Below are 25,356 nucleotides of genomic sequence, written 5' to 3'. Positions count from 1 at the left end.
CGCATGACTATATATATTATTGTAACTATATAATATAGTTATAATTTATTATAACTATATAATATATATACAGTAAAAAGTGTTTATTTGTGGGTTTTTAAACAGAGAAAAAATAATTATTTGTGGGTTTATCATGGAATTGTGAAGTAAATTCTATTCAACATTTTTTCCATTAAAAATCAGTGTTATAGAAAATATAGTAGTTTTTTTAATTATAATAAAACTATATTATTTATCTAAGTGTACTTAAATTCAAGGTTCAAGAGCAAAATAATTATTTGTGGGTTTTGCATTTGATTGGTCTATTGACCCACAAATAGACGTACAGAAGGCTGAAAAATCACTTGACAAAGAAAAAAGGGATGACAAAATTCTATTTTTAAATTTTAGAGTATTTTTTATTAAGGTTTGAGAACCATCATTAGGGGATTTTGTTTACATTTCTCGAATAAATTAATTCATTTGTTTTACCATAAACTTGGTTTTGCTATAAGTAGGAATGTGAGTAATAATTATAACAGGAATGCTTGACCTTAAAAACATAAAAATTATTTGAAAAAAAGCATAAAAAGAATTGTTATCCGATAAAAACTGTTGTTTTATACTCTCTTTTCAGACATGATATCGACAGAGCTTGAGATATCATGTCTCTTCAGTTCATAACCGAATAATTGGAATTTGAAATGTGTTCAAAACTCCCAAAAAATGGAGTGAAAAACCAAGCCAAGATGGAGAAGAAAATTATGAAAGTCACAGAATAAATAAAACCAAAGCAACAAAGAAGTCACAATTACCAAAAAGGCTGTTTAGAATGCCTAAAATGTCCTTCTGTGTTTTGTGAAGATGCATAAACATGATTGTTTCCACTTTATAAAGTGAAAGCTTTGTGACATTAAGAGCACTTACCGTGCTTTTAAAAACACACATAAAATTGTTTAATTGAGAGTTTTGTGCATTTTCTAACATATTTTCAAATGCAGCAATCATCAAACGACTCTTTGCTCCACCCGATAAAATAGCGACAGTTACTGTATCTGATTTGTAAAGGAAGAGTAAGAAAGCTTTTTTCTTCAATTGAAACTTCGGTGTTGGTCAGTCATATCAATGAATTGTTATAGCAAATCGAGTTATCGGGAAACTCGGGGTAACACATTCCATTCTAAAAATTTAAATTGCCAGTATTTGTGACAACTTCCATGTATTATACCATGGAGATCACCAAGTCTACGGCAGTAACATTGACGCGCTTCACTAGAGTCTCGAGCCTTTCAAACTCACAATTGGCGAATTGGAGGAGATCCAGAACTGAATTGTTCGAAAAGACGTTTCTTAATCGAGTTCAGTTCCATTTTTTGTTTTTGGAAAAATAAAACGCTGTTTTTAGTCTTTGTCAAGTAATTTCTAATTATAAAAATAGAATGAGTGGTAATTCCCGAAAAAATAAACCTAAAACAACTAACCAAAAATCGTTAATTGGGCGTTTTGGCCAATCATCTTTCTGTCAATCAATTTATTCTTTGTCAAGTAATTATTCTGCCTCCTGTAACCCACAAACACAAAAACCCACAAAAAGACACTTTTTACTGTATATATTTTTTTACTGAAAAAACAATTAACAAAATCAATTTGATAATAATAATTAACATAATATAAGTATGTTTGTATTAAATTAAGTATTATTGATATATCATATATTATAATCAATAATGAAATAATTATAATTAATATCATTAACCGAATTTTTACTTCCCCTTTCGAGAGGTTCCTTTTTTTCCTTTGAATGAAAAAACTCTTCTGAGTCTAGACGTACTTGGACTTGGTTCTTCTTCTTCTTGTTTTTGTTCAGTTTGACCGTGTGCTTGTTCCAAGGTTTTAGTTTTTTCAAAGAATCTCTCTTGATAAATTATATAGACTTGCTGATTAGTAGGCATTTCTTTGAGTCCACGATTTAAATCCAAAATAATGTTTTTGATTAACTTTTTTGTTTGTTTTAATTGTTGTAAAAATCTGAATAAAGGTATTAATTTGACTTCTGAAACCATTTCAAGATCATACCCCAAAAAAACTCCTAAGCCATTCTAAACATTGGCCTAATTTGGTTTTAACTTCAAAGTCTGGGGAATCTGGTGTTAATTCAATTGCTTTTATTTTCTTGATTTCATTAAACCAATTACTCAACACTTTCATTATGATATTTGGGTAACTCCCTTCTTTTAGAATATCATAAAATCTTCTGATAAATACAATAAATTTTGATTCGGAATAAGGTTTATCTTCAATGTATTTTGACACTAAATCAAGTTTTTCATTTTCTTTTTCCCAAAGAGTCTCCAGATTTCTTTTAAAATTGCTGTGCTCGACTAGATTGTATATTACTAAAAAATTGATGAGAAACTTTATATGTAATATAGAATTTCTATTTTCATCTTTGTGGGAAGTTAATAAACCAGCAACTCTCTCTAATTGTTCAGTGGTCGGAGAAGCATCAACCAGAAAAAAATTCAATATAAATATAATTGATAATAAATATGACAACATTAATAAGTAAATGGGTTTTAATTAAATAAGTTATATTTTTTGGTCATTAAACACATTATTAAAAACAACAAATATATAAGAAAATAAAAGTTATAATTAACTAATTCTTTAAAAAACATATCCTCAAAAGTAGTATGGAAACAAAATATTGTTTTTTTTTCGAAAAAAATATAATATTAATAAATCTGTTATGTAATAAATTTATAATATATATAAATAAAAGTATTATTTTTATTTTAAGTTGTAAAATTTCGTAATTTTTTGATAAAAAAGTCAAAAAAGTCAAAAAATCTGTCATGGTTGTTATTGGTTAATGTTAATTTATTAAAATAAAAATAACAATTGATTGTGTCAAAGTGTCAATCAATGTTTGTTTAATAAAAGTAAACATTGCCGCAACATAGAAAAATGTTAAATTTCTAAAATAAAACGTTTGATTTATAAACATTTTTGGCACTTTTTAATTACTTTAATTTTATTAAATATGAAAACCTTTATTTTTTTGTTCAGAATAAACAATTTCAAAACATTAAATTAAACAAAAAATATCAATATGAGTTTAATACAGATCAAAAAAATAAAATGTTTATTGATAATAATGTAAACATTAACACATATATTTAATACTTTTGTATATACTTGTTTTAATAAAAAAATAAATCTGTTTTCGAAAGATAAACTAATTGTTGATATATTATGATTAAAATTGTATAATGTTGACAAAGTAGTTAAAAGTATAACACAATTACTCATTATTTATATTGATATCAGTTTTTACTAATTTAAAAAAATTAAATAGTTTATTTGTTTATTAAATATACAATTATAAATAAAATGTTAATAAGATTTTCTTCTAAAACCTTTAATTTTTTTCTATAAAAACGAATTTAATAATTTTATTAACTTTACAACTCAAATTAAAATAACTTTTGGTTATTTATTATAAAAAGTATTTTTATTTCAAAAATACCAATTTTCAAAACACTAACAATTTTGTTTAATTGTCATGTTTCGTTTTTATCTTCCACTTGCTTCTCTGTATTGTCTTGCATAATTTTCTTGTTTTCTTTCGTTTGCACCAAACAATTCCAAAGCTTCTTCGTTAATCTTTTTCGTTTCATCAAGATAAAACCTCAGTCTATCAATTGCATCTTTCAGTCTTTGATTTCCAAAGTATCCCGGGTTTCTCCATAAATCCATTAATATTTTAAGAAGCGATAAATATAATGATTTAGGTATTAAAAATTCTTGAGTAAAAATCACTTTTTGATCTCTTGTTAATTTTGAATCTTTGACTTTTTGCATCATTCCTAACATGTTAACATTTAAAAACCAATGTGGAGTTCTTGAATTTACTGGATAGAATGTGATAGTTATCAACTCTGAAAGTTTAACCATATCATTTGAACTAAATCCGCCACGTCCTTTGATAAGTTCAATTAATTTCAAAATGGCCTTTTCTGCTGCTAAACTCGTCTCAACCGATCTTAAAAAACGTGGGACCAATATGTCTTTGTAATACTTTAAGTGACTAATAAGTTTTCTCAAAATTTCAATATAATTCAGTGATTTATCAATAAACATATCAACATCACGTTGTAGATCACCTGTTAGAGGAAGAAATATTTGACCATTTAAATTTAATGGTTGCTCAAAATCTGAATATGCGTTCGAAGTATATAATAAAACAGTGATTAAAAAGAAATACATTCGATTAAGACGAAGAGAAAGTATGATAAATTAGATTAACAACATTTTTATAACGTTAAGAACAGACCACATTTGTTTAAATTTAATATACTTCAATTGTAATTTCCCGATCAAAAATAGATCGTTGTTAACTTCAAAATTAAATTATACACAATTTAAATAATTTTATGTAAAAGGTTATATTTTTGTTGATCTAAAAATATTTATTTGTTTTGAAAAAGTTACAAAAAAATATTTATATTTAAATAAATATTGTTTTCAATTGACCATTTTAAAAATAATTTGGAAGTCAAGAAATGGACCATTCTATATGCTTGATAATAATTAATCAAATTAAATTATTCAACCAATAAACAATTTAAATATTATAATAATAAAACATTTGAAAAAAGAACGTTTTTAAAAATACAAAATTTGTTATTTGAAAAGTCAACCACAATCTATTTATTTAATTGGTTCAAATAATATCAAAATAAAAAGTATAATACTTATTATAATAAAGGCTGAATATGTTTTATGTCAATTATTATTTTCTAAATGGTAATTTGTATTAATTTTTAAATATTTTTTATTAATTTTTATTATTTCAACTCAATTTTAATAACAAAATATTTTAAAAATTAAACACATTTAAATATTTATTATGTTTGTCTAAATAACATTTGTTAATAATTTTTACCAATTTTAATACATTACTTAAAATATATTTTTTATAATATGAATATTTTACAAATTTAAAAATAATTTCAATTTGAATATATTTATTTAAATACAAACATTGTCAATAATTGTTAGTTTTGACAAATTAATAAAATTTATTTAATTTCAAAAAATGGTACAAAATAACCTCAAATTAACAGCACAATTGATTTTTTTTTGTTTACATTGAATTTTTATTTTTTTACAATTCATTTTAAAGATTTAATTAAATGTTTTTACTTTTCTTACTTGTTGCTTTGTTTGTATTGTGCATTGGAGATTTTGAACAACCCAATAAAAATCAAAAAGATGATGCAGAAGATATAAGTAATGATGCAAAAAGACTAATACTTTCATTAAATGAACAAAGTGAAGTTTGGTTATTTATGTTGCAAATGACTGATAATCGATTTAAAAGAATTAAAGAAATAAAGGACGAACAACTTTCATCGAATATTCAATCCATTCTTTCGAGTGAAAATTCCTTTTTGGATTTTTTGGAAGTTTCATATCAGAACAAAAAGTTCACTTTTGATACTGTTGAGTCGATAGCTCAAAAACTTTACGAGTCGTTTTCCACACAAAGTCCCCGATTATTTATTCTTAAGAATTTAAACTCCATTTATTTCAGAATTGAACATTCAAATCTTAAAGAAGATACCAAAACATCTTTGATGCTACAACTGTTTATTCCTATTGACTTCTATTTTACACAATTAATGATTGTGAAGAAATTAACAAAAAAGAAGAAGTTTAAACGAATTGACACGCTTTTAAAAGCTTATGAATTAATGAAAACATATTACAATGAAGCAGTAAAAATAACAGAGAAGTTATCAGATGATTACAAAGTTGATGAGTCAATGCAGCAAGCGATGTATGAAAAATACAAAACCAAAAATATTCAACGAAAAAGAGCACCAATACACAGAGGAAGACGACGGAACCTCATCCCCAAACACCACACTTTTCACACAATTTGATTCTTTTACAATTACAATGTTTTTATTTCTATTTTTAAAACAAAAAACAGTTTACATCAAATACTTATTCATCCAACTCTTTACAATTTCTCGTGATTTCCTCCATCATTTCTTTTCGAATATTTTCCTTCATTTCTTTGAGTATTTCTTCTTTGATTTTATCCTTCTGTTTATTAACGAGTTCGACCACCAATTTTTGGAGTTTTTTGTATTGATCTTTTGTAAGTAATTCATTCACTTTATCTTTCCTTTCCTTTTCCTTTTGGATATTATAATTCAATTTAAATGGGCAATTCGTCGCGTTATGTTCCTCATCTCCACATACAAAGCATTTCTTTTCCTCCATTTGGTCATCTTCCCTTCGAGTCTTTTTATCATCATTTTCTCTTTGTTCCTTCCCATCACTTTCAAGATGTTCATTCAAACAGTTTAAGAGAACATTTTTATCGCTATTGGAGTTCATCACTCTCTTCAACTCATCGACTTGCATTGACTTTGCTGGGATGCTAAAGACCCAATTCTTGTTCCCGAAGCTTTTACTCATGCTGAGTATCTTTTCTACTGTTTTCATGTCCTTCACTATGACGTACTTCTTATTTGGTTTCACAACAATAGGTTGGTACAAAAGACGGACATCGACTATTCCATAATCAATGAAGAGCTTTTTGAACTCGTCCGTTGTTGTGTCCTTTGGGATGCCATAGAACTTAATGAACTTCTTCACCGACTGTAATTCGTCGATTTTAAATGAAATAGAAACACCTTTAAACATCAACTTTTTAAATTTTTGAATGACTCGTTGCGCGTCCCCTTTCGTCTTAAACTCGCATATGTACCCATTCGTTGGCGTGAGAATGCCAGCACCATCCCCAGCATATAACGGATCAAATTCTTTGAATTCTAATAAAAACTGTTCGTCGGATACGTCGTCTTGAAAAACATCAACAACAATCTGTGCGCACATGTGTTTTTAATAAAGTGGGTTAAAAAATAGTTAAATAATAGGGTTCTATCAAATTGGTAAAATAATAGTACCGTCACGTTTAACCGGGTTTTTTTATTTTTATTTTTATTTTTATTTTTATTTTTATTTTTATTTTTATTTTTATTTTTATTTTTTTATTTTTATTTTTTCATTTTTAGCTTTTTTGATATAATAAATTTGGATCTATTATTTTGTATTTATTTATTAATAATATTGGCAATTATAATTAATAGTACTATGACTTTTGGAAATACAACATTAAATAGAACTATATTATATAATAAATGTATATATATTGTATAATAAGTATTATTTTTAATTAATTATTAATAAACTTACTATAGTTTAAAATAATTATACTTAACTATAAATAATTACGACAATTATTATAGCAAAATATTTATTGATAATAAACATTATTGATAATTTAAATGTTTTAATTGTGTTTAATAGGTCAATTATTTAAGAATCTTACGAATTTAATATTCGATAATTGATAAATGTGTGGTTTCTTAAATTGAAGTTTGCAATTATATGATATGATAAAATAAACTATATAATACAGTCCAAATCTTATTTTTACAAATCTGTCGTTAAATTATTTCAATTACAAACAAAATCATGTTTTTCTTGTTTTATAAAACAAGAAGAACTTTTGAATATTATAAATGAATAAAAGTTATTTGTGTTTACTTTGTTTCTTCTACATCATACCCACTTTATCATTTCTTCGTGTTCAGAATGGTAAATACTTTGACACACAAACAAAACAAGAATTTTATATCAAAGGGATTTCGATGAGTAACCACATCGAGTCATACACCAATACGACTGTTGGAATAATACCCGAACACACACCAGAGGCCTACAAGGATATTTCCTCAATGGGGTTCAATACAGTCCGGATGTATTTGCATTATTTAATGTTTGAGAGTGACACCTTACCGTATCAATACAAAGAGAGTGGGTTTGCTTGGCTCGACACTGAAATAGCTGAAGCAAAGAAGAATAATATTCGACTTCTTCTTAACTTCCATATTCCACAAGGGGGGTATCTTTCTAAATGTGCAGGCACTCTCTTTGACAACAAAAACGATGAACAGAATCGCCTAATAGCCCTTTGGAGATATATAGCGAAAAGGTATAATAATGAAGAAGGTGTAGCCGGGTATGATCCTGTTAATGAACCTTGTTTGAGGTTCAATCAAACAGAAGAGAATACATATGAAGAGTTGAATACCTTCTACTCCAAGTTAATAAAGACCATTCGAGAAGTCGATAACCACCACATGTTGTCTTTAGAACCGTCTAAGAGATATACAAAAAATGGTGTAATGTACACTATAGAAAATTGGAAGAACTTATTTAAAGCAGAAGATAATAACTGGAACATCCAATATCACGATTACACCCCAGGGTGGTACACTTTTCAGGGGATGACAGGTAATCCAATGAATGACGAGTATTATTGGCCAAATAGTCACATTTTGTTATATGGAGGGAAGGACGTCTATGCATACACAATAAGAAAAGAAGTTGCTGATATCACCACAAGTATTTGGGTACAAAAGAAGATCTATTGGAATGCCAAAGACACTGAATTTGTCAGGAACACGTATTGGGTCGCTTTAAAATTTGTGAATGGAATTAACACATGCGTGACTGTTGATAACATCAAAATCAATGATTACTTCAGTAATAATACAATAGACTATACCTGGCAATTCAATTTTGATAAGGAAAGTACAAATGCAACATTTAAAGTCTTTTCGAGTACTGATAATAACAATAACTTATTATATGGTAATTATGGTGTAGATAACACTTTCGGATGGAAAATGACAATCAATGGAAATGCTACGATTGTTCTCGATCATCCATTCTTACCTATTGAGGGTCATATTTATGTCATTACTATGGACTTAAAAATAGTGAGCGCAACAAATGAAGTTGCTTTTATTGTTGATGTCCATAACAACAGTTGGGCGTATGGTGCTGGATATGAAGAGTTGGATATATCAACAAAGTCTATTCAAACACTTGAAGCTTTCTTTGGTGTTCCAGTCTTTATTGGGGAGTTCGGAGCCAATTTCAGAATGTTTGAAAACAACAAAGGAGGCGAAAATTGGGTCACAGATATTATTGAAACTTTTGTGAAGTATAAATTGAGTTATAACTATCACACATATCACGAACAATGCTTTGGACTGTATAACACGTCAAAGACATTGGCACCTGGTGAGGGAAGAATGGAATTGCTATATAATGCATTTATGGAGTCTGTTAAGGAAACACCTGTACTAGATGGGGTATATAATGACTCTGATTGGTATGATAATGAATCTGGGTGTTCGGGAATCATTATCATCACATTTGCTATCATTTTCTTAATTTATTAAGTTTTAATTATTTCAATGATTTTCGTTGTTTGTTTATATAAAGTAAATTACACATCTACATTATATTAAAATAAATAATAAACAAGAAACCTTAAATTAATTCACATACAACAATTACATTGTCAAATTTAGATTGTTTTAAAATGTGACAATGTTTTTTTAATAATTTTTAAAACCTTTTTAATTTTTGTTTCCCTTTATTTACTATTACAAATATTTTAATTTAAAATTATCAAAAATATAATTTAGAAGCTAGAAATGTAAAAAACAAACTTATTTAATGAAGTTTTGGTATTGCTCAAATCGGATTTAATGAAACTTTTGTATAAATGATGACTCTCATCAGAGAAAGAACTAAACTAAATATTTATTCTATAATAAGAGAATAATGTATTGAGTAATTAAAAGTGTAGTATATTAATAATCTAATAAATTTATATAGATTAATTATTTTTTGATTTACTAAAAATATTTCATAAATATACTAAAGTAAATTAGTACTTTTAAAAAATGTTAATTACAATTTAATTAATATTGTAATTTTGCCTAAAAAAGTGATGTATGATCTTTCAAACTATTTTAATTCCAGAAATGGGTTCTGTGTTTTCATGTCAATTAAACGTAAATTATAATTGGACTGTTTATGTCATTGGTTCTCCACAAAGCGGTAAACAAACTTTAATTGACAAAATGGCGATTCAAACAAATCCAAATGGTTTGAAAGGATTTTCGTTTGAATTAGGTGGGGCTATGAACTACTTTACATTTGAAAAATACGGAAATGCAGCACAATTTTTGGTGGTTCCAGAATTTTCAAAAATAGTGGAAGTTTTCATAATTGACTTATCCAATCGAGAGTCTCTCAATTTTGCTGAAACCACGTATAAAACACTTAGAAACAACGCAAGTTATACTGTGAAGTCTTTAGTTGTGTTTACTAAAGGGGATCTTCATAGAGAAGTGACTGAAGAAGACATCGAAATTTTTAAAATGAAAGTTCATCAAGAAAAGACTTTTATTTTTGTAAACACAAACGAAATGGGTGATTTCTTGGAGTTTTTTGAAAAGGAAATTACATTGGCATTTCAAATACAATAAAAATTTAATTAATTATTATTATTTTTAATCGAAATATAGAGCCGTAGTTCTTTTATAGGATAATACAGTCAAAGTTGCTTATTTGTAGGTTTTGCTTATTTGTGGGTTAACTGACCAATCCAAACCAAAACATACAAATAGGTTGTATCTTCTCGAAACTGAATAATTAATTGGAATCAATTAAAAACTATATTTTTGAGTGTATCTGAAACATAAACTCAAATGGAATAAGACTTCTTTTGTATTTTTTTAACTTATTTAATCTAATTATTTTAAGTTTTTGTTAAAATGGTTTCAATATTTTATAATTGTTTTTATATTTTATTAAAAAAATACTATAATTAATAATAATTTTTTGATTGATAATTACATATGTGGTACTTAGGTTTCGACTAATAATTAATAATTATGATACCATTGTATAAATTAAATATAAGAGTTATATTTGGACGATTTTTTGAAAATAATTAAGAACCTTGTTCAATATTATTCAAATAGTATTCAAATAATTAAACGAAACCTTAGTATTCGTCGAAACTTTAATCTCATATCTTTAATTATATTAATTCAGTCTTAAAACGGTAATAGTAAATTTTTGGACCATTAAAACTGGAATATTACGGGAAACTGTTGAAAAATCTCCAAAAACACTATTTTTGATTTTATTTAGTTTTACAACTTTTTTTTAATTTCTATTTTTTAAGGCTTATTTTGTGTATTTATTTTGTCAAGTGGACAACAATTTACAAACAGACTTAGTAAAAGACTTAAAAATTTCAATTATGGTTATTTTTATTATTTTTGATAATTATAATAAATCAAATAATGTTCTTCCCAATTCTTAGCAAACCCTACAAATAGACAGCTTTTTATGCAAGAAAACCCACAAATAAGCGACTTTGACTGTATATAAAAATAATTTAATTGGACAAAACAACTAAGGAGAGCTTATTCAAAGATGGATTTTCAAGTAAAAAACTATTTTTATCAATTAACTAATTATAGTTTTTTTTGAATTTAGCTGTCATTTGACAGGCTGAATCTTTTACAGTTTTAATGTTAACAAATAATCATATAATTACTTTAATTTCAAAAAGAGACACGATGACCTCAACAAATGTACCAATATGGTTTGACGATCAGAAAAATATACTAGACTTGTTTTTAAATAAAAACAAAAAAACAAAAGAAACCAAACACACCAAACACATAATTATTGACTATTAAACATCGAAGAAGCCAACGCTTAGACGCAACTCAACTTTGGTTAACACTGAAACAAAACAAAGAAAGCGGGAAGGCCAAAAATAAACAAAGTTTAAAGACAAACAACCCAATCTAACAAGGAACAAAAAGAAGTTGTTGGTTTCAAATCTTATTACAATTCAAATACACAATTATTATTTGATTTAGTTGATGGTAATGGTGATTTAAAAATGGAAGTTAATGAAAACACTATTGTTTCAACTGGAATGAGTCAATTTTTAATTAGTAAATTCCAGTCAAAACATTAACAAAAACTAATTTGGTGAACATTTTCGACAAAATGAGGTTGTGCTGATTTCATGGAATAAAATATAATTTCAATGATAATGATGAAATTGAAAAGGAAATTGTCGAAAGTAAAGAAAGCGTGAATTTTATTGACAAATTTAGTGACAATAAATTTTTCATGTTTTAACAAAGCAGAATTCGAAGATTTATTTAATTGATTATCATCGTCAAATGTCTTGTTGAAAAGTTCAACTGACACTTTGAAATGTGTTTATTTTCCGTATGATGTTTGTAAAACTTTAACATTCCACAAATTAAGAGCTTAAAACTTATAAAGTTTTTTGTTATTTTGTTGTTATATCACAAAAAAACGTGAATCATTTGGTGAAACAATGATGAAAGATTTTAATTGAAAGAATTTTTATTTTTCTAAAAATAAAATATTCTGCTTACTCAAATGACCCAATTGAGTAAGCTCTCCTAAAGTCAGTATGGAAACTCTATTTATTTATTTAACAAAAATAGGTTATTTTTTGTTATTTGGTTTTGTTTTTCAAAATTATTTTTTTTTCACTTAAAATCTTTGTTTTTTTTGTTTTTTCAATTCAAAAGAACTTAGACAAATTGACAAATTTGATTTTTTACGCTCAAACATCGCGTATAACAACAGAAAGTGGTGTTGTTGTTGGGCGGATTTTTTGTGTGTGAGATGACAAATACAACAAAAGAATTCGACAACAAACAACTTCTATTTCATCAAATAAAAAAACAACGAGACAAATTATAATTGAAAAGAACACCACGATTGGCAGACTCGAACATCGAATTGTTGTTCTGCAGTCGGTTGTTGTATTTATTATTATAAAAATAATAAATACAATAAATAATTGTATTTATTTTTTTTTAATAAATACAATTTATTATAAAAGTTGTTTATAATAAATTGTCTTGGCTGTGTGGACGTCATTTCGCTCTTTGTAAGAGTACATTTAATAAGTCGACTCACGCCTTCTTGCAAAATATTTGCTGTTTGCCCGTTTTTTAACACAAAAACATACTTTGCTTTAATTGTTTTATTTTTACTACTAATCGTGATCTACAAAATCTCGAGATCTGAGATTTTATTTAAAAGATCTGCCATAACAACCAAAAAAATCAAAGCTAAAAAAACGAACCAAAAAATATATTATTTTTGTAATTATGCATTTTAGTTTTAAAAAATACTTTTTTACTTTAAAATTTTAATGCCAAAATTATTTAGCATTTTAATTAAAAATCCAATATTTGCGCTTTTTTACCACTACGAATAAATGATATTATTTCAATATTTCCAACAATTTCATATAATTGTTATATTGACTTTATATTATGACAACAACAATACTTTTCATTATTGTTGACATTTAAAAACAAAAGAAAACAAGCAAAAATATAAGTAAAATCAGTATTTGGAAAAACAGTACTTGTTAAACTATAAAAAATTACAAATTGAGTTAAAAAGACAATTAAATGATATTGTTTCTTGCTTTTGTTTTGAAATTTTATATACTAATATTTAGTTTGATCATTTACATGATATTATAAGTTGTTTGACAACTTTTTTTGTATTTTTCATGATTTTTATTATTTTTAAATAAATGTTTTCAATGATATAAATAAACGTTTTATTGTTGAAGAGATTACCACCAAAACATGTTTCATTTTATATTTTATCTACATTATAATACAATATTATCGATAGCAAATAAACAACACCAAATTTCTTTCCTTAATAATAATTATAAATTTCTCTGTAATTTTTTGTTTCTTGTTTATTGTTTTTTTGGTTCATTGATAATTATATACACATTAATAATTTCAACAAAAAAAACAATAGTCTCTTGTGACTGTAAGTTGTTGAAACATACAGAGATTGTTGTAACATTTTTTATTTTCATTTCAACAATTAATCATCTTTGTTTTTATTATTTATTTTTATTACAATAAACAAATTGATCTCTTAAAACGAAAACTTCTTGTTTTAACTGATGTATTTAGTTGAATCAATAGAATGTCAAAGTCGTCCTTTATTAAAATAAATTAAAAATCACTCGTATCATTTTATTTAAAAATCAATTGTTGATTCATTTGTTATTTTGTGTATATCATGTTTATTACTACATTATTCATATAGCATTTTAAACGGTGTCTTAATATTTTAAACACCTTTTGCAATTTCATTATTCTGTTGCTTGTGTTGTATTTAAAGAATTTTACAACTTATTCGGAAATAAAAAAACAATGTATTCTTTATACCAAATTATAAAATTTGCTGTCAATTATTTAATTATTTTAAAAAACAAAAATTTCTTTTGTTATCTTATTTTTTTCAATCATTCTAATTTGTCTTATAAGAAATACAAAATATCAAAAAAATTGTTTTTAATTATTATTTGTTTTTTATCAACTTTTGAGACAAATAAAAAGTTTATTTATTTTTATTCCAATAATGTTTGCACGTTTCACTATTAAGACAAATTTTTGAATTTTGCTCATTATTATGAATAAATAAATTAAATGACATATTTCATTATTTCTTACAATGAAAAAAAAGATTTCATAAAAATGAAAAATTACTCTCGCGGTTGCGCACCCTAGTTAAGGTGACCTTCGAGATTTCATGACCCAAAAGATCTTAAGATCTTTTAGATCGAATTAACCTTACAATACTGTTACTGTTTTAAATAAAACACAAATTTAATTTTTTTTGAACTTGATATGATATACAAAAAACTTAACTTGTAAAGATAAAAACAAACCTGCTAGTAATGAAATTTACAATCAGTGTGTTACAAATATATCGTGTTTCAAAACACAAAGAGTGACTAATGTGAGAGCTGTTTGATGTTTAACGTCAACTGTATCACATGCTTATCAGACTCAACAAAGAAATGTAAACAATGCAAGGCAGTGTATTAATCAAAGACATCTGGCGACTTCAAGTGTCAAAGCTGTGACTCAAAACGTCGTTGTAAATGTGACACAACAACAGGAATGTGCATTGGGTTAAAAAAAGATATGTTCTAACATCATCAATCACAAACAAGTGTGATACTTGTTAAGCTATTAACACAATTAGTGCTGAGTGTGAAACAGACCAACGAAAGTGCATCAACTGTCAAAGTGGGATGTATCCATCAGCTGCAAATCACACACATGTTGATTGTGACGCAAGTTGTAATAAGTAGTGCAACACATCAACTGGTGTCTGCACAAGATGTGCAACAATTGACAGTTTTGATGATTTATTAAGCAAAGTGTGTGTTGCATGCAAATCATTTTACATAACTTTCATCCCATGTTCACCAGACTTTTCGAGAAAGTGCAAAGTGTGTGCAAATGGGTACAATTCGACGATGCATTTGGAAAATGTGTTGCTTGTTCCACAATTTCTAAATATTATTTAAATTGATTTAATAATTTCTTTTTAAATTACTTAAAATAATAATGTAATAAAAACTTTGTAAATAACATTTCGTATAAAGAGCAACTCGGCTAATACAAAGTTTATGATTGTTCGTGTGTTGGAAAATGCAAGAACTCAATCTATTCATAAACAAATTCGCAAAACCATACAAAGAAAATTTGCCTCTTTTTGATTGTGTGTTTAATGAAAATAACACCAATGATATGAATGTTAAAGAAATCAGACAACGAAATTCATTTTATAAAACTTAAACAAAAAAAAAGAAATATATTAATCAAAAGTTATTGGGTTTTATAAAATACAAACATGAATACAACAGAGTCTTGTAGCAACGTTATTGTTAAATATTGTTAATTAACGAGGGGTTGATTGTTATCTTTTCAAAATATACAAGTGTTGATATAATCGATCTAGTTGGTGGATATGTACAATTCGATTATGAAAAATATAGAAGAACTCTTAGTTAAGTTATTTTTTTAGAATGTCAATATCATATCATACATTATTTATAATTCTCTCATATATAAAAATTAACCTTGATTTTTAATAGTGAATGAGTTTCAACAATTAAAAATACATTTTTATGTTTTTCTCTTTACAACCAATTCGAATCGAGTTTGATTTTGGAGTAAATATAAATAAGTCGATGTATAAAGAACTTATTTATGAATCCAATAATACAGTGGCAATATTTAAGTACTTAATTTGGAATAAACCCACTTAAGTGAGTAAATTTTGGTTTTATTTTTGGAAATAACAAAAAAATAGAAAAAACTGATATTATGTTATAAGACAAAAACATTTTAATAATAACAAATTATTTTTTATTAAAAATAACATTTTAATAACATTTTTATAACAAAAAAAACAAAAAAGAAAAAAACAATTAATTTAAATTTATTCCATGACATTTGCAAAACTTGGGCCAGTATCTATGTTAACTTGTTCTGGTGAAGACTTTATGATATTTTAAGTCCTTTCAAGTTTAAACACCGTTTTTTTAATGCTTTGAGTGGAAAACTTGTCGAATCCAGAATCCATTTGGTATTTGACCAAAAAGTGTACGATTTTTACATTTTTGTGTAAAAACCCACATTTTACGATTTACACAAAATGTAACTTATTTTTTTTGGTCCAAATGTTTCTTTAAAACAGTTTTCAACAAAAGCTCAAAACTTTGATTTAAAAATACCGACTTTGAAGTTTATAAATTAAAAAATAATCAATTCAATTTCAATCCAAAAAATTCAATTCTTTGTATTATCCCGTTTTTTCACCAATTGTTCCTTAAATATTATTTATTTGTCATTGTTTTTGTTTAAATTCTCGTTTATTTCAATTCAATTGTTTATGTTTTTTATCTTTCTATCATCTTCTTTTGAATATTAACAACAACTGTTATGAAATATTTTTTTAATGTTATTTGTTAAAAAACAATCATTGAAATAATGTGCACAAAAAAGACCACCAATTCAATCCTGCTTTTATTTTCAAGCTTGTCTATTGTGCTTGTTATTGTTCTTTTTTCACTTTTTTCACTTTTTTCACTTTTTGAGCTTCTTTTTGTCAAAAGAAAATACTTTTCAAAACGAATTTTGTAAAAAACAAAAGCTATATTTTGAGTTTATTTTAATTAAAATAAAAAACCATTTCAAATATTTTTTTTCATCTCGAGCAAATTTGACTTTTTTCTCGAAAAACAAAAAAAGACCCAATCAAAACCATTTTTCTATTTATAAAGGGTGGTACTTAAGTTTTTTCTATTTTGGCTTAAAGTTCAACCAAAGTTTCACAAAATTTACTCACTTAAGTGGGTTTATTCCACTACTGTAATTATATTGGATTTATAAATAAACATAAAATCAATCAATTATTTGTTGTTCCTGTTGTTTTTAATAAATAAAAAAATATTCTATAATAAATTAATTGTGGTGTTTACAATATTTTATAGTACGACAAAAGGGTTTTACTTTTTACAATTTTATTAATTGTGTTTGAATTGTAATCAATATGTTTGTTTTGTTGTTGTATATAATGTACATTTTAGTTGTTATTTTTATAATATTTTTAGTTTTATGATTTTTCAAATACCAGTTAATTATTTAAAAAAAATAATTACAAAAACAAATTGCAATTAACAATACAAATAGTATAAGATAGCTTTAAAATATATTATAATTCAGTTGTCAAAATATTGAAAATAGCACAACGTACACTGTTTGATTTTAATTAAAAATATCAACTCAATTTGTTCTAATAAAGCTTATTATATTTATTAAATAAAAATATACACATTTTTAAAAAAATCGTGTATAAAAATAAACAACAAAAAAGTAATGGCGTTGTATTTTAATTTGAATTAAAAAGTCAAAGTCACATTTATTAATTGGTGTTGTTTAAAGTTAGTTTTAATAATATTGTACAGACAATTAGTATTCATAAAAACACATTCAAATCATGAAAGAAAAATAGAAACCACACAAAAGATCCTAAGTGTTTGTATTTCAACGTGATATCAATAACTTATCGCATTTTTTATCGATAACTAACACATAGATTAAAATAGAAAAAAGACAACTCATTATTTAAACGTGAATTTAATAACCAATCACACCATTCCACAAGGTTGTTTCTTCTTATTTATTAACATTGAACACATGCTATTTATAAAATACGTTGGATAAAATAACAACAAAGAGACTGTAAATTGTGATATTGGCCGGCTTGTGATCGAGTCGGCAATGATTCTGCATTTCCACACCCAGTCCCAAGTCTTCTGTCATCCAGTCCCTCACTCATACATCACACAAACTCCAGAAAAATTCAAGATTATCAACAAAAGAAATATGAATGGCAACAAATATTACTTGTTGAAGAGCCTTTAATCTCAAAAAGTCGACTCTCAGTCTCAAAATATGTAATAATGCTATTCAGTCGCCAATTAAATGTGTTTGGAGGTTGTAAATAAAATACCCTCTAGACAAGTAACAATGCTTTGTATCACATTTTCAATGGAAATATTGGGATAGGCGACCAAAACAACTTGTCACAACATACAGCATTTTATAAATTCTATACAACAAGACGAAAAGTATGCAAAATAAAATCGTTCGATTACTGTCTGACTTACAGTGGTATAAATTGTTTCTTTTACCACATTTTATTACGAGACACCCGGAGTTTAAATATCTGCCACGGTACGATCAAACTATTTATTATTACTTTATGCTGACGTTGCTATCTACTGATTATGAGTGAATTGAGTTGTTTTAATATATCAATTTGTTTTTTAATATAAATGTTGTTTCATTTATTTTATAATACATATAAAATCAAAAAAACAAAAAATAGTCTTTTTGAAAACGATTGAAATATTTATAAAAAAATTAACATTTAAATATATTGAAATTTTGGATTGTTGTTGATGTGTTATTATTAATTCTACAACGCGAAGAGGATGATGATTTATATACAGTGAAATATATATACGAACGAAACTAATAAATTATTTATATTATTTATATTGTCAAATTAATAATACAATAAAAAACACAGTTTCTCAATTAAATACTCAGCTTTTAATTATACTGAAAATAATGGAAAATTAAACATGAACATCAAGTTGTTGTGTATGTTGTTGTTTCATTAACAAATATATTTATTTGTGAATTCAAAAATAAAAACACAAACGTGTAATTTGAATGAAAAATTCAAAGTACACTCCATGATATATTCAGACGATTGTGTTTAATTGATAGCAATGAAAATAATATATTTTGTTCTCGATTTTATCAATATATGTATCAATTTACAGCTTATTATGACGTGTTTACAAACCAGCATTAAGCATTGATGATTTTTCAATAACTCACTCTTTATCATAGTCAGGAGTTTTGTTTTTTATTATAACACGCCTCTGTACAAAAATGTTGCCCTTTAATTTATTTGATTATTACCCGTTATTTTAGTATTTTTAAGGATTTTTATTTTTCTTTACCACAATAATAAACGTTTTTTTGAATTAAAAACATCACAAAGCTTTTACCACTTTACTCATAAAAATATTTGGTCTATACTTTTACCATCTTATTAACTGATTATTAGCATAAAGTTAACATATCTTACACCCAAAAGGCTATCAACAAAGGGCAAGGCCAATTTTTGTATTCACAAATAGGCGCAAAAAACACAATAAAAAGAAGCTAAATCATGGTTCGAAAAACCCAGCGGAAAAATATATTAAAAACCAAACCTGCATTTTTAAGCTTAAATTTTGAGAAAAATATGACTTTTTACTGAAAATGATCAATTTTTAAGGGATTCATGAGGATTGTTAATTTTTCTGAGGATGGTAAATATCTTAAACATAATTTCTTTCAATTTCGATTTTTTTGCCTAAGATCAAAAAGGTATATTTTGAAACACATGATTTTCTTTAAAAATGCTATTTATGGATTTTTTGAAAGATGATTCTTTCAGTTGATTTTTACAAAAAATAATCTACTTCTATTTTTTGATTTACCACTTGACTAACCTTGGTTCATATGAAAACAATAAAAATTAATTTAATTCATCGAAAAAGTCGATTTTTTAATCAAAATCACAAAACAAATTAATCAAACAATTTTAATTTTTTTCACAAAAATAATTTATTATAAATCAATTCATGATATTTCAAACAATAAAAATTGATAGCAAATAACGTATTAATAACGTATACTTTATGCGATGACAATTTATGTATTTGCGCAAATTCAAAAAGAGAGGTTTTGAAGATCGATGAAACAACGATTGATAAATAAACAAATTTTTAAAATAAAATCATTTTTGTTTTAGACGGTTTTATTTATTTTTCAAAACATATATACACACGAAATATATGTTTATATTATTTTTTTTATACAATATCAATTCTCAATAAAAATGTGTTCAATTTATTAATCAATTATATATATTATTTGGCGTTTTTGTTGTGTTTTGACGATTTTTGATATAATCAATTAACAAAAACTCACTTTATAGAAATTCTTTCATAATTTTATTTATAGAATTTTAAATCAATAGTGGCAGTGCTATAAATATCTCTGAGGATGGTAATTCGTGTAACAAACAGACATTATCAACACGGACTTAAACATCTAAAAAGTGAAATGACGTGTTCCCATATTTAAAAATATTAACTTACTCAATATACATTTCAGACAGATGTAAAAGTGTAAACTTTCTATTTCTGTCATCCTCAGAAAATAATTGCCATCCTCAGAACTGTAAATCTGTTTAAAACACAAGTTAATATCAAAATGAAACAATCATATTAAAATATACACAACATGATTAACTTTGTTATTATAATAAATTTGAATAATTGCATAAATTACAAGATTATTAATAAATTTGTTATTTTAAAATTGCATTTTTATTAAATCAGTGTTTTCGACTTTTTCAATTTTCATTTTGATTAAAAAACAATTATCAATTTAAACTTAAATTTCAATTATTATGTTATAAAGACGGATTCGGAAATAATTTCAATAAGTATATAATCATAATATGAACAAGTTTAATTTACACTTTGTTGTTTCCCGTCTCAAGTAAGCGAGTTATAATTATTGTTTGTGTTTATTGATTATTGTGGCGATTTTTTTGATTGTTTTTATTTTTTGGCATTTATGACAAATTATTACCATTATTTAAAATTTGAACTTTGACTTGAAATATTAAGTGTAAATTATAACTTGAGTTATGAAAGTGGGCCTTATGGGGAACTGAACATTATGGATTTGATTTTTGTATCCTCAGAAAAATAATTTTTAATAAGGATAGCTTTAATCCAGAGGATACACCTTATCCTCAAGAAACCCTTTAGCTGCAAGAATAATACCCTAAAACCAATTTTTTATATCAGCCAATTTTTATGTTTGATTTTCAATAGTTAAAAATGTTTAGTATAAGGTATGACGGTAGCGACAAGAGATCTCTATTCTTGTTAACACGGAGGAATGGGCACTGAAATGAGTCAATTAGAGGTATGACTGTTATACCCATTAAAGAAATGGAGCAGTTTCACATTTTTCAAACAACTATTTTAAAATTTTATGAAATGAACCAAAAAAATACAAATGTGATAAGAACAAGAAGTTGTGTATGATTAATTGACTCATTATAATAATTTATGTTTGCTAAACATTGCAAAGAAGTCTAAAATAATAAAAGAATATGAAAAAGTAATCTTTAATGTTTTTTAACTTTTTTTACATTTTTTATTGGTCATTTTTATGTTGCTATTTTTGCCTTCTTTATTTTTGTAACTGACGTTATATATTTATCGTTGAAGGTTTATCGAATAACATTTCTATAAACCTTAAAATGTTATTTGTTTATTTGAATTAATTTTTTCCACCACCGCTTTTGAAATTTTAATGGGTTGGAACAAAATTTTTAAAATTCATTTCCAATAATTTTTTTGGGTGGCACTGTTGCAATAAATACAAACAGAATTTCCCTTTTCAACTTTTTGGTTTTATCAGTTTGTCAAATTGTCTTTGCAATCGGAGTTGACTGAAATATGGTCATAACAGTCACACGAAGACATTGTGGTGTTGGACGGACTTTGACATCGAGTTGTTTGTTGGCAAACGCCATTCGCCAAAAAGTAGTTGCTGTTATATAGAAGACAAGTTGACTCTTCGACTTGAATTTGACAATTTACATCATTATTTTGACAGCTCTTTGATTTTGGATTGTAATACTTCCCACTTGGACACAACTGACACTTCCCGCCATTCAACACATAGTGGGCCATACAAGAGGTGCAATTAGAAACACCTACAGAAAGTGTTGAACACACATTGCTGTACTCAGTTGCAAAATAACAACTTTCACAAGTCGTGTTAGTCTTCTTGTAAATCCCAATTTCACAATTTGAAAAAAGCCCGTTTAAAGCCAAGTACTGTGGGTCTTTGCACACCAAGAACTTCTTTTTTTGTTTGGCTGCAACTCGTAGAATTTGTGTTGATTATGCTACATTGAAAGCAGATAGCGATTTCGTTTGGGTAATATCCATTGTTACACATCACACACTTTCTGTTAAATGCAGATGAACATTTATAACAATATGTGTTAAAAGAAGAGCACGCCTCACACTTTGTTGTTCCATCAGACTCATCAATAACTCCATTTGAATTGTAGTTGACACAAACACCAGTTTGGCATTTGCATCCTGTTGTTCACTGTGTGTCGCATGGAACACATTTACCACTCTCGTCTGGGTGCGTCCTGTTAGTGCAAGTGTTGATTTTTCTCTCGCCACTTGACGCACAGACTCGACAATTTGCATCAAAATCACACACAACACAAACACTACTGTTTGTTAACGAAACGACTTTGTTTGTGTCGCAGCCCGTGCATCACTTTTGCTCAGATTTTAAATATTTAACACATTAGAGTTTCTTTTTTCTGTTTGATATGAATCCTATAAAATAAAAAATGACAAATTCTATTCGTTTTTTATATCGGAAAGTGATTAGGAGATAGATGAGCCAAAAGTGCCGAATATTATGTTTATTTGTAAACATTCTAATTTTAAATTGACCAAAAAATAAAGAGAACGGATCAAAGCAAAGGAGAAAAATATTTTTTTTGTTGAACTTCAATCAAATATCACTTGATCAAAATTGTTGATCGAGGCAGAATTCAATTGAAATCAATCAAAGTTCAACTTGATGGAATAAACAATTTATATTTGTTCATTGTATGTAGTTATTGTTTTGTTGTGAATTACAACAAACTATGTAAAAATTGTTGTTTTGTTTAAACATTTTAAATAACACATTTATTTAGAATGCGATAAATACTTTCACCACTTTATATAATTTTTACTTAAATATATTTATTTTATATATTGAAAAAAAATATTTAAACTGGTTATTTATCATTAAAATTATAACTCAAAAGTGAACCTATATAACAATAACATATTAATAACAAAAAATAAATAAATTGGATAAACAACCTTTTATTTTTAAGACACTTTTATGAAAATTTAATATAAGTCACATAATATCGAATATAGATAATTTTAAATGCGTGATAAATGTGGATACAGATAGAGTATTTAATGGGTGCCAAAAATTTAATGGGTGCCAAAAAATTAGAGGATTGATTGATGTAAATATTCGGGTTTTGATTTTTTGTTTATTATTTGTTTTTGTCATGATAATAATTGATCTGGAAATGGGTGCCAAACTCATTTCATGTCTTAAAATAATTCTGGCACCCAATAAATTTCTGGCACCTCGATCTGTATTTGGTCCGTAGAGACCATTTTCATTTTTTTGAATTTGTTTTATTTGATAGAGGTTTGACTATGAAATGTTTATTGAATAATTTAATACAGTTTTTAATGTAAAAATTATAAATTGTATTTTAGTATATGTAACAAAATAATAATATAACACGTTTTTTTGTGGAAAACATGACTCATTTATGTTTAAAATTGTAAATGTTCATTTCCTCAAGCACGATTGACCAATTTTCTTTGGCCAGCCAAAAAATCGGTAAGCTAATTGTGGCTGACACGTGTCGGCGGATGAAAACAGGACAAAGCATCGAAAATATCAAACATTTTAATTGCGGCTTTTGTTTTTGATTAAAAATCGGGAAAATTACTCTAATAAGTATTTTTGGAAAATAAAAAATCCATTTGTACAAAACAATTATTATAATAAGATTATTATGATTGAAAATATGGGAAAATTACCCTAAAAAAATAAAAACATGTCTTTTGTGAATAAAGTTGAAACACGATAACAAAAATTTATCAAAATAAATAATATTTGTCATTGTTTTTATCAGGTATTTAAGAATTATTAACATCAAACATTCATTATTCCTATTATTTAACTACTCATTATTATTAAATTTAAATTATTTAATTAACTATTAGAATTATAAAGTATTTGATTCATATTAAATAATTAAATATAACAAATTTATAATTATTTAATTATATAAAGCTTTCAAAAATTTATTCATACTTAACCCACCATACAAACAATTCAATTACACTTACTGATTGTTTGTATGTTTTGAATTAATTGAATCATAAGGAATAAGATTATGGGGTTATAAATCTAATTATATAAAGTAATTAATAAATGTAATAAATATACTATTGATTGTTTTTAAAAGTGAAATGACTCATTTTTTTTTCAAAACCACTAAAAGTGTATATTTTAAATAATATTATTCAAATTAAAAATTTAATAACTCGGTGTTTTCATAATTATTTGACTAAGTTTATGATTTTTTTTTGAATTAAACAATTGTTGTTACCTAATGAAAAATATGATATAAAGAACATAATGATAAATATTTGTAATAACACATTTGCACAACACACATAGGCAATTATTTAGTAAGTTTTTCCTTGTAGAGTTTTTTTGAAACACCCCACAAATTGTGAAAAATATACCAATTTCTAAAAAATTGGTAATGAAAGAAGGAAACACAAAGATTAACAAACAATACACAATAAATGAATTTAATTCATAAAATTTTGATAATAAATTATTTCAGTTTAAGTGATGATAAAAAAAGCCGAATGCACACGATAAATGCTATTATAAAAAATAATATATGCTTACAGATAAATTAATACCCAAATAAAAAATGGTTTAAAAGTACAAGTAAATCAATAAAAATATATATACTATTGGTTCAAATTTATTTGAATTAAATAATGTAATGCACACATATTTGGTCGTCTCAGTTAAATTGAGATGTTTACTTTCTGAACCACGTTGTTGTTTTGAAGACAACATTTACAAAAAATAATAATTGTAATTTTTTTTGAACAATCTGTTTTTATTATTATTATCAAATTCCAATTAATATTTGGTTTTACATTTTTATATATTGATTTAATTTATATAATATGTCATATTGAATAAATAAATATATTTTATATTTAATATTTATTAATAT

General features: G+C 25.7%; 2 protein-coding genes across 2 annotated transcripts; one reads left to right on the top strand and one right to left on the bottom strand.

Moving 5' to 3' along the window:
- Positions 1-5,994: 5,994 nt before the first annotated feature.
- On the bottom strand, positions 5,995-6,894 carry EIN_507220 (hypothetical protein; the record flags this gene model as incomplete). Its single annotated transcript, XM_004259564.1, has 1 exon — positions 5,995-6,894. One exon carries the CDS (start codon positions 6,892-6,894, stop codon positions 5,995-5,997), a length of 900 nt encoding a protein of 299 aa, XP_004259612.1.
- An 818-nt stretch (positions 6,895-7,712) lies between these two features.
- On the top strand, positions 7,713-9,314 carry EIN_507210 (hypothetical protein; the record flags this gene model as incomplete). Its single annotated transcript, XM_004259563.1, has 1 exon — positions 7,713-9,314. The coding sequence occupies one exon, from the start codon at positions 7,713-7,715 to the stop codon at positions 9,312-9,314; it is 1,602 nt and encodes a 533-aa protein (XP_004259611.1).
- Between the last annotated feature and the right edge of the window lie 16,042 nt (positions 9,315-25,356).

Source organism: Entamoeba invadens (assembly GCF_000330505.1).
Source record: "Entamoeba invadens IP1 unplaced genomic scaffold scaff_1105074724819, whole genome shotgun sequence".
NCBI classification, from domain to species: Eukaryota; Evosea; order Mastigamoebida; family Endamoebidae; genus Entamoeba; species Entamoeba invadens.
The sequence above is the reverse complement of the archived record's forward strand: the minus strand, read 5'-3'. Positions and strand labels throughout refer to the sequence as shown.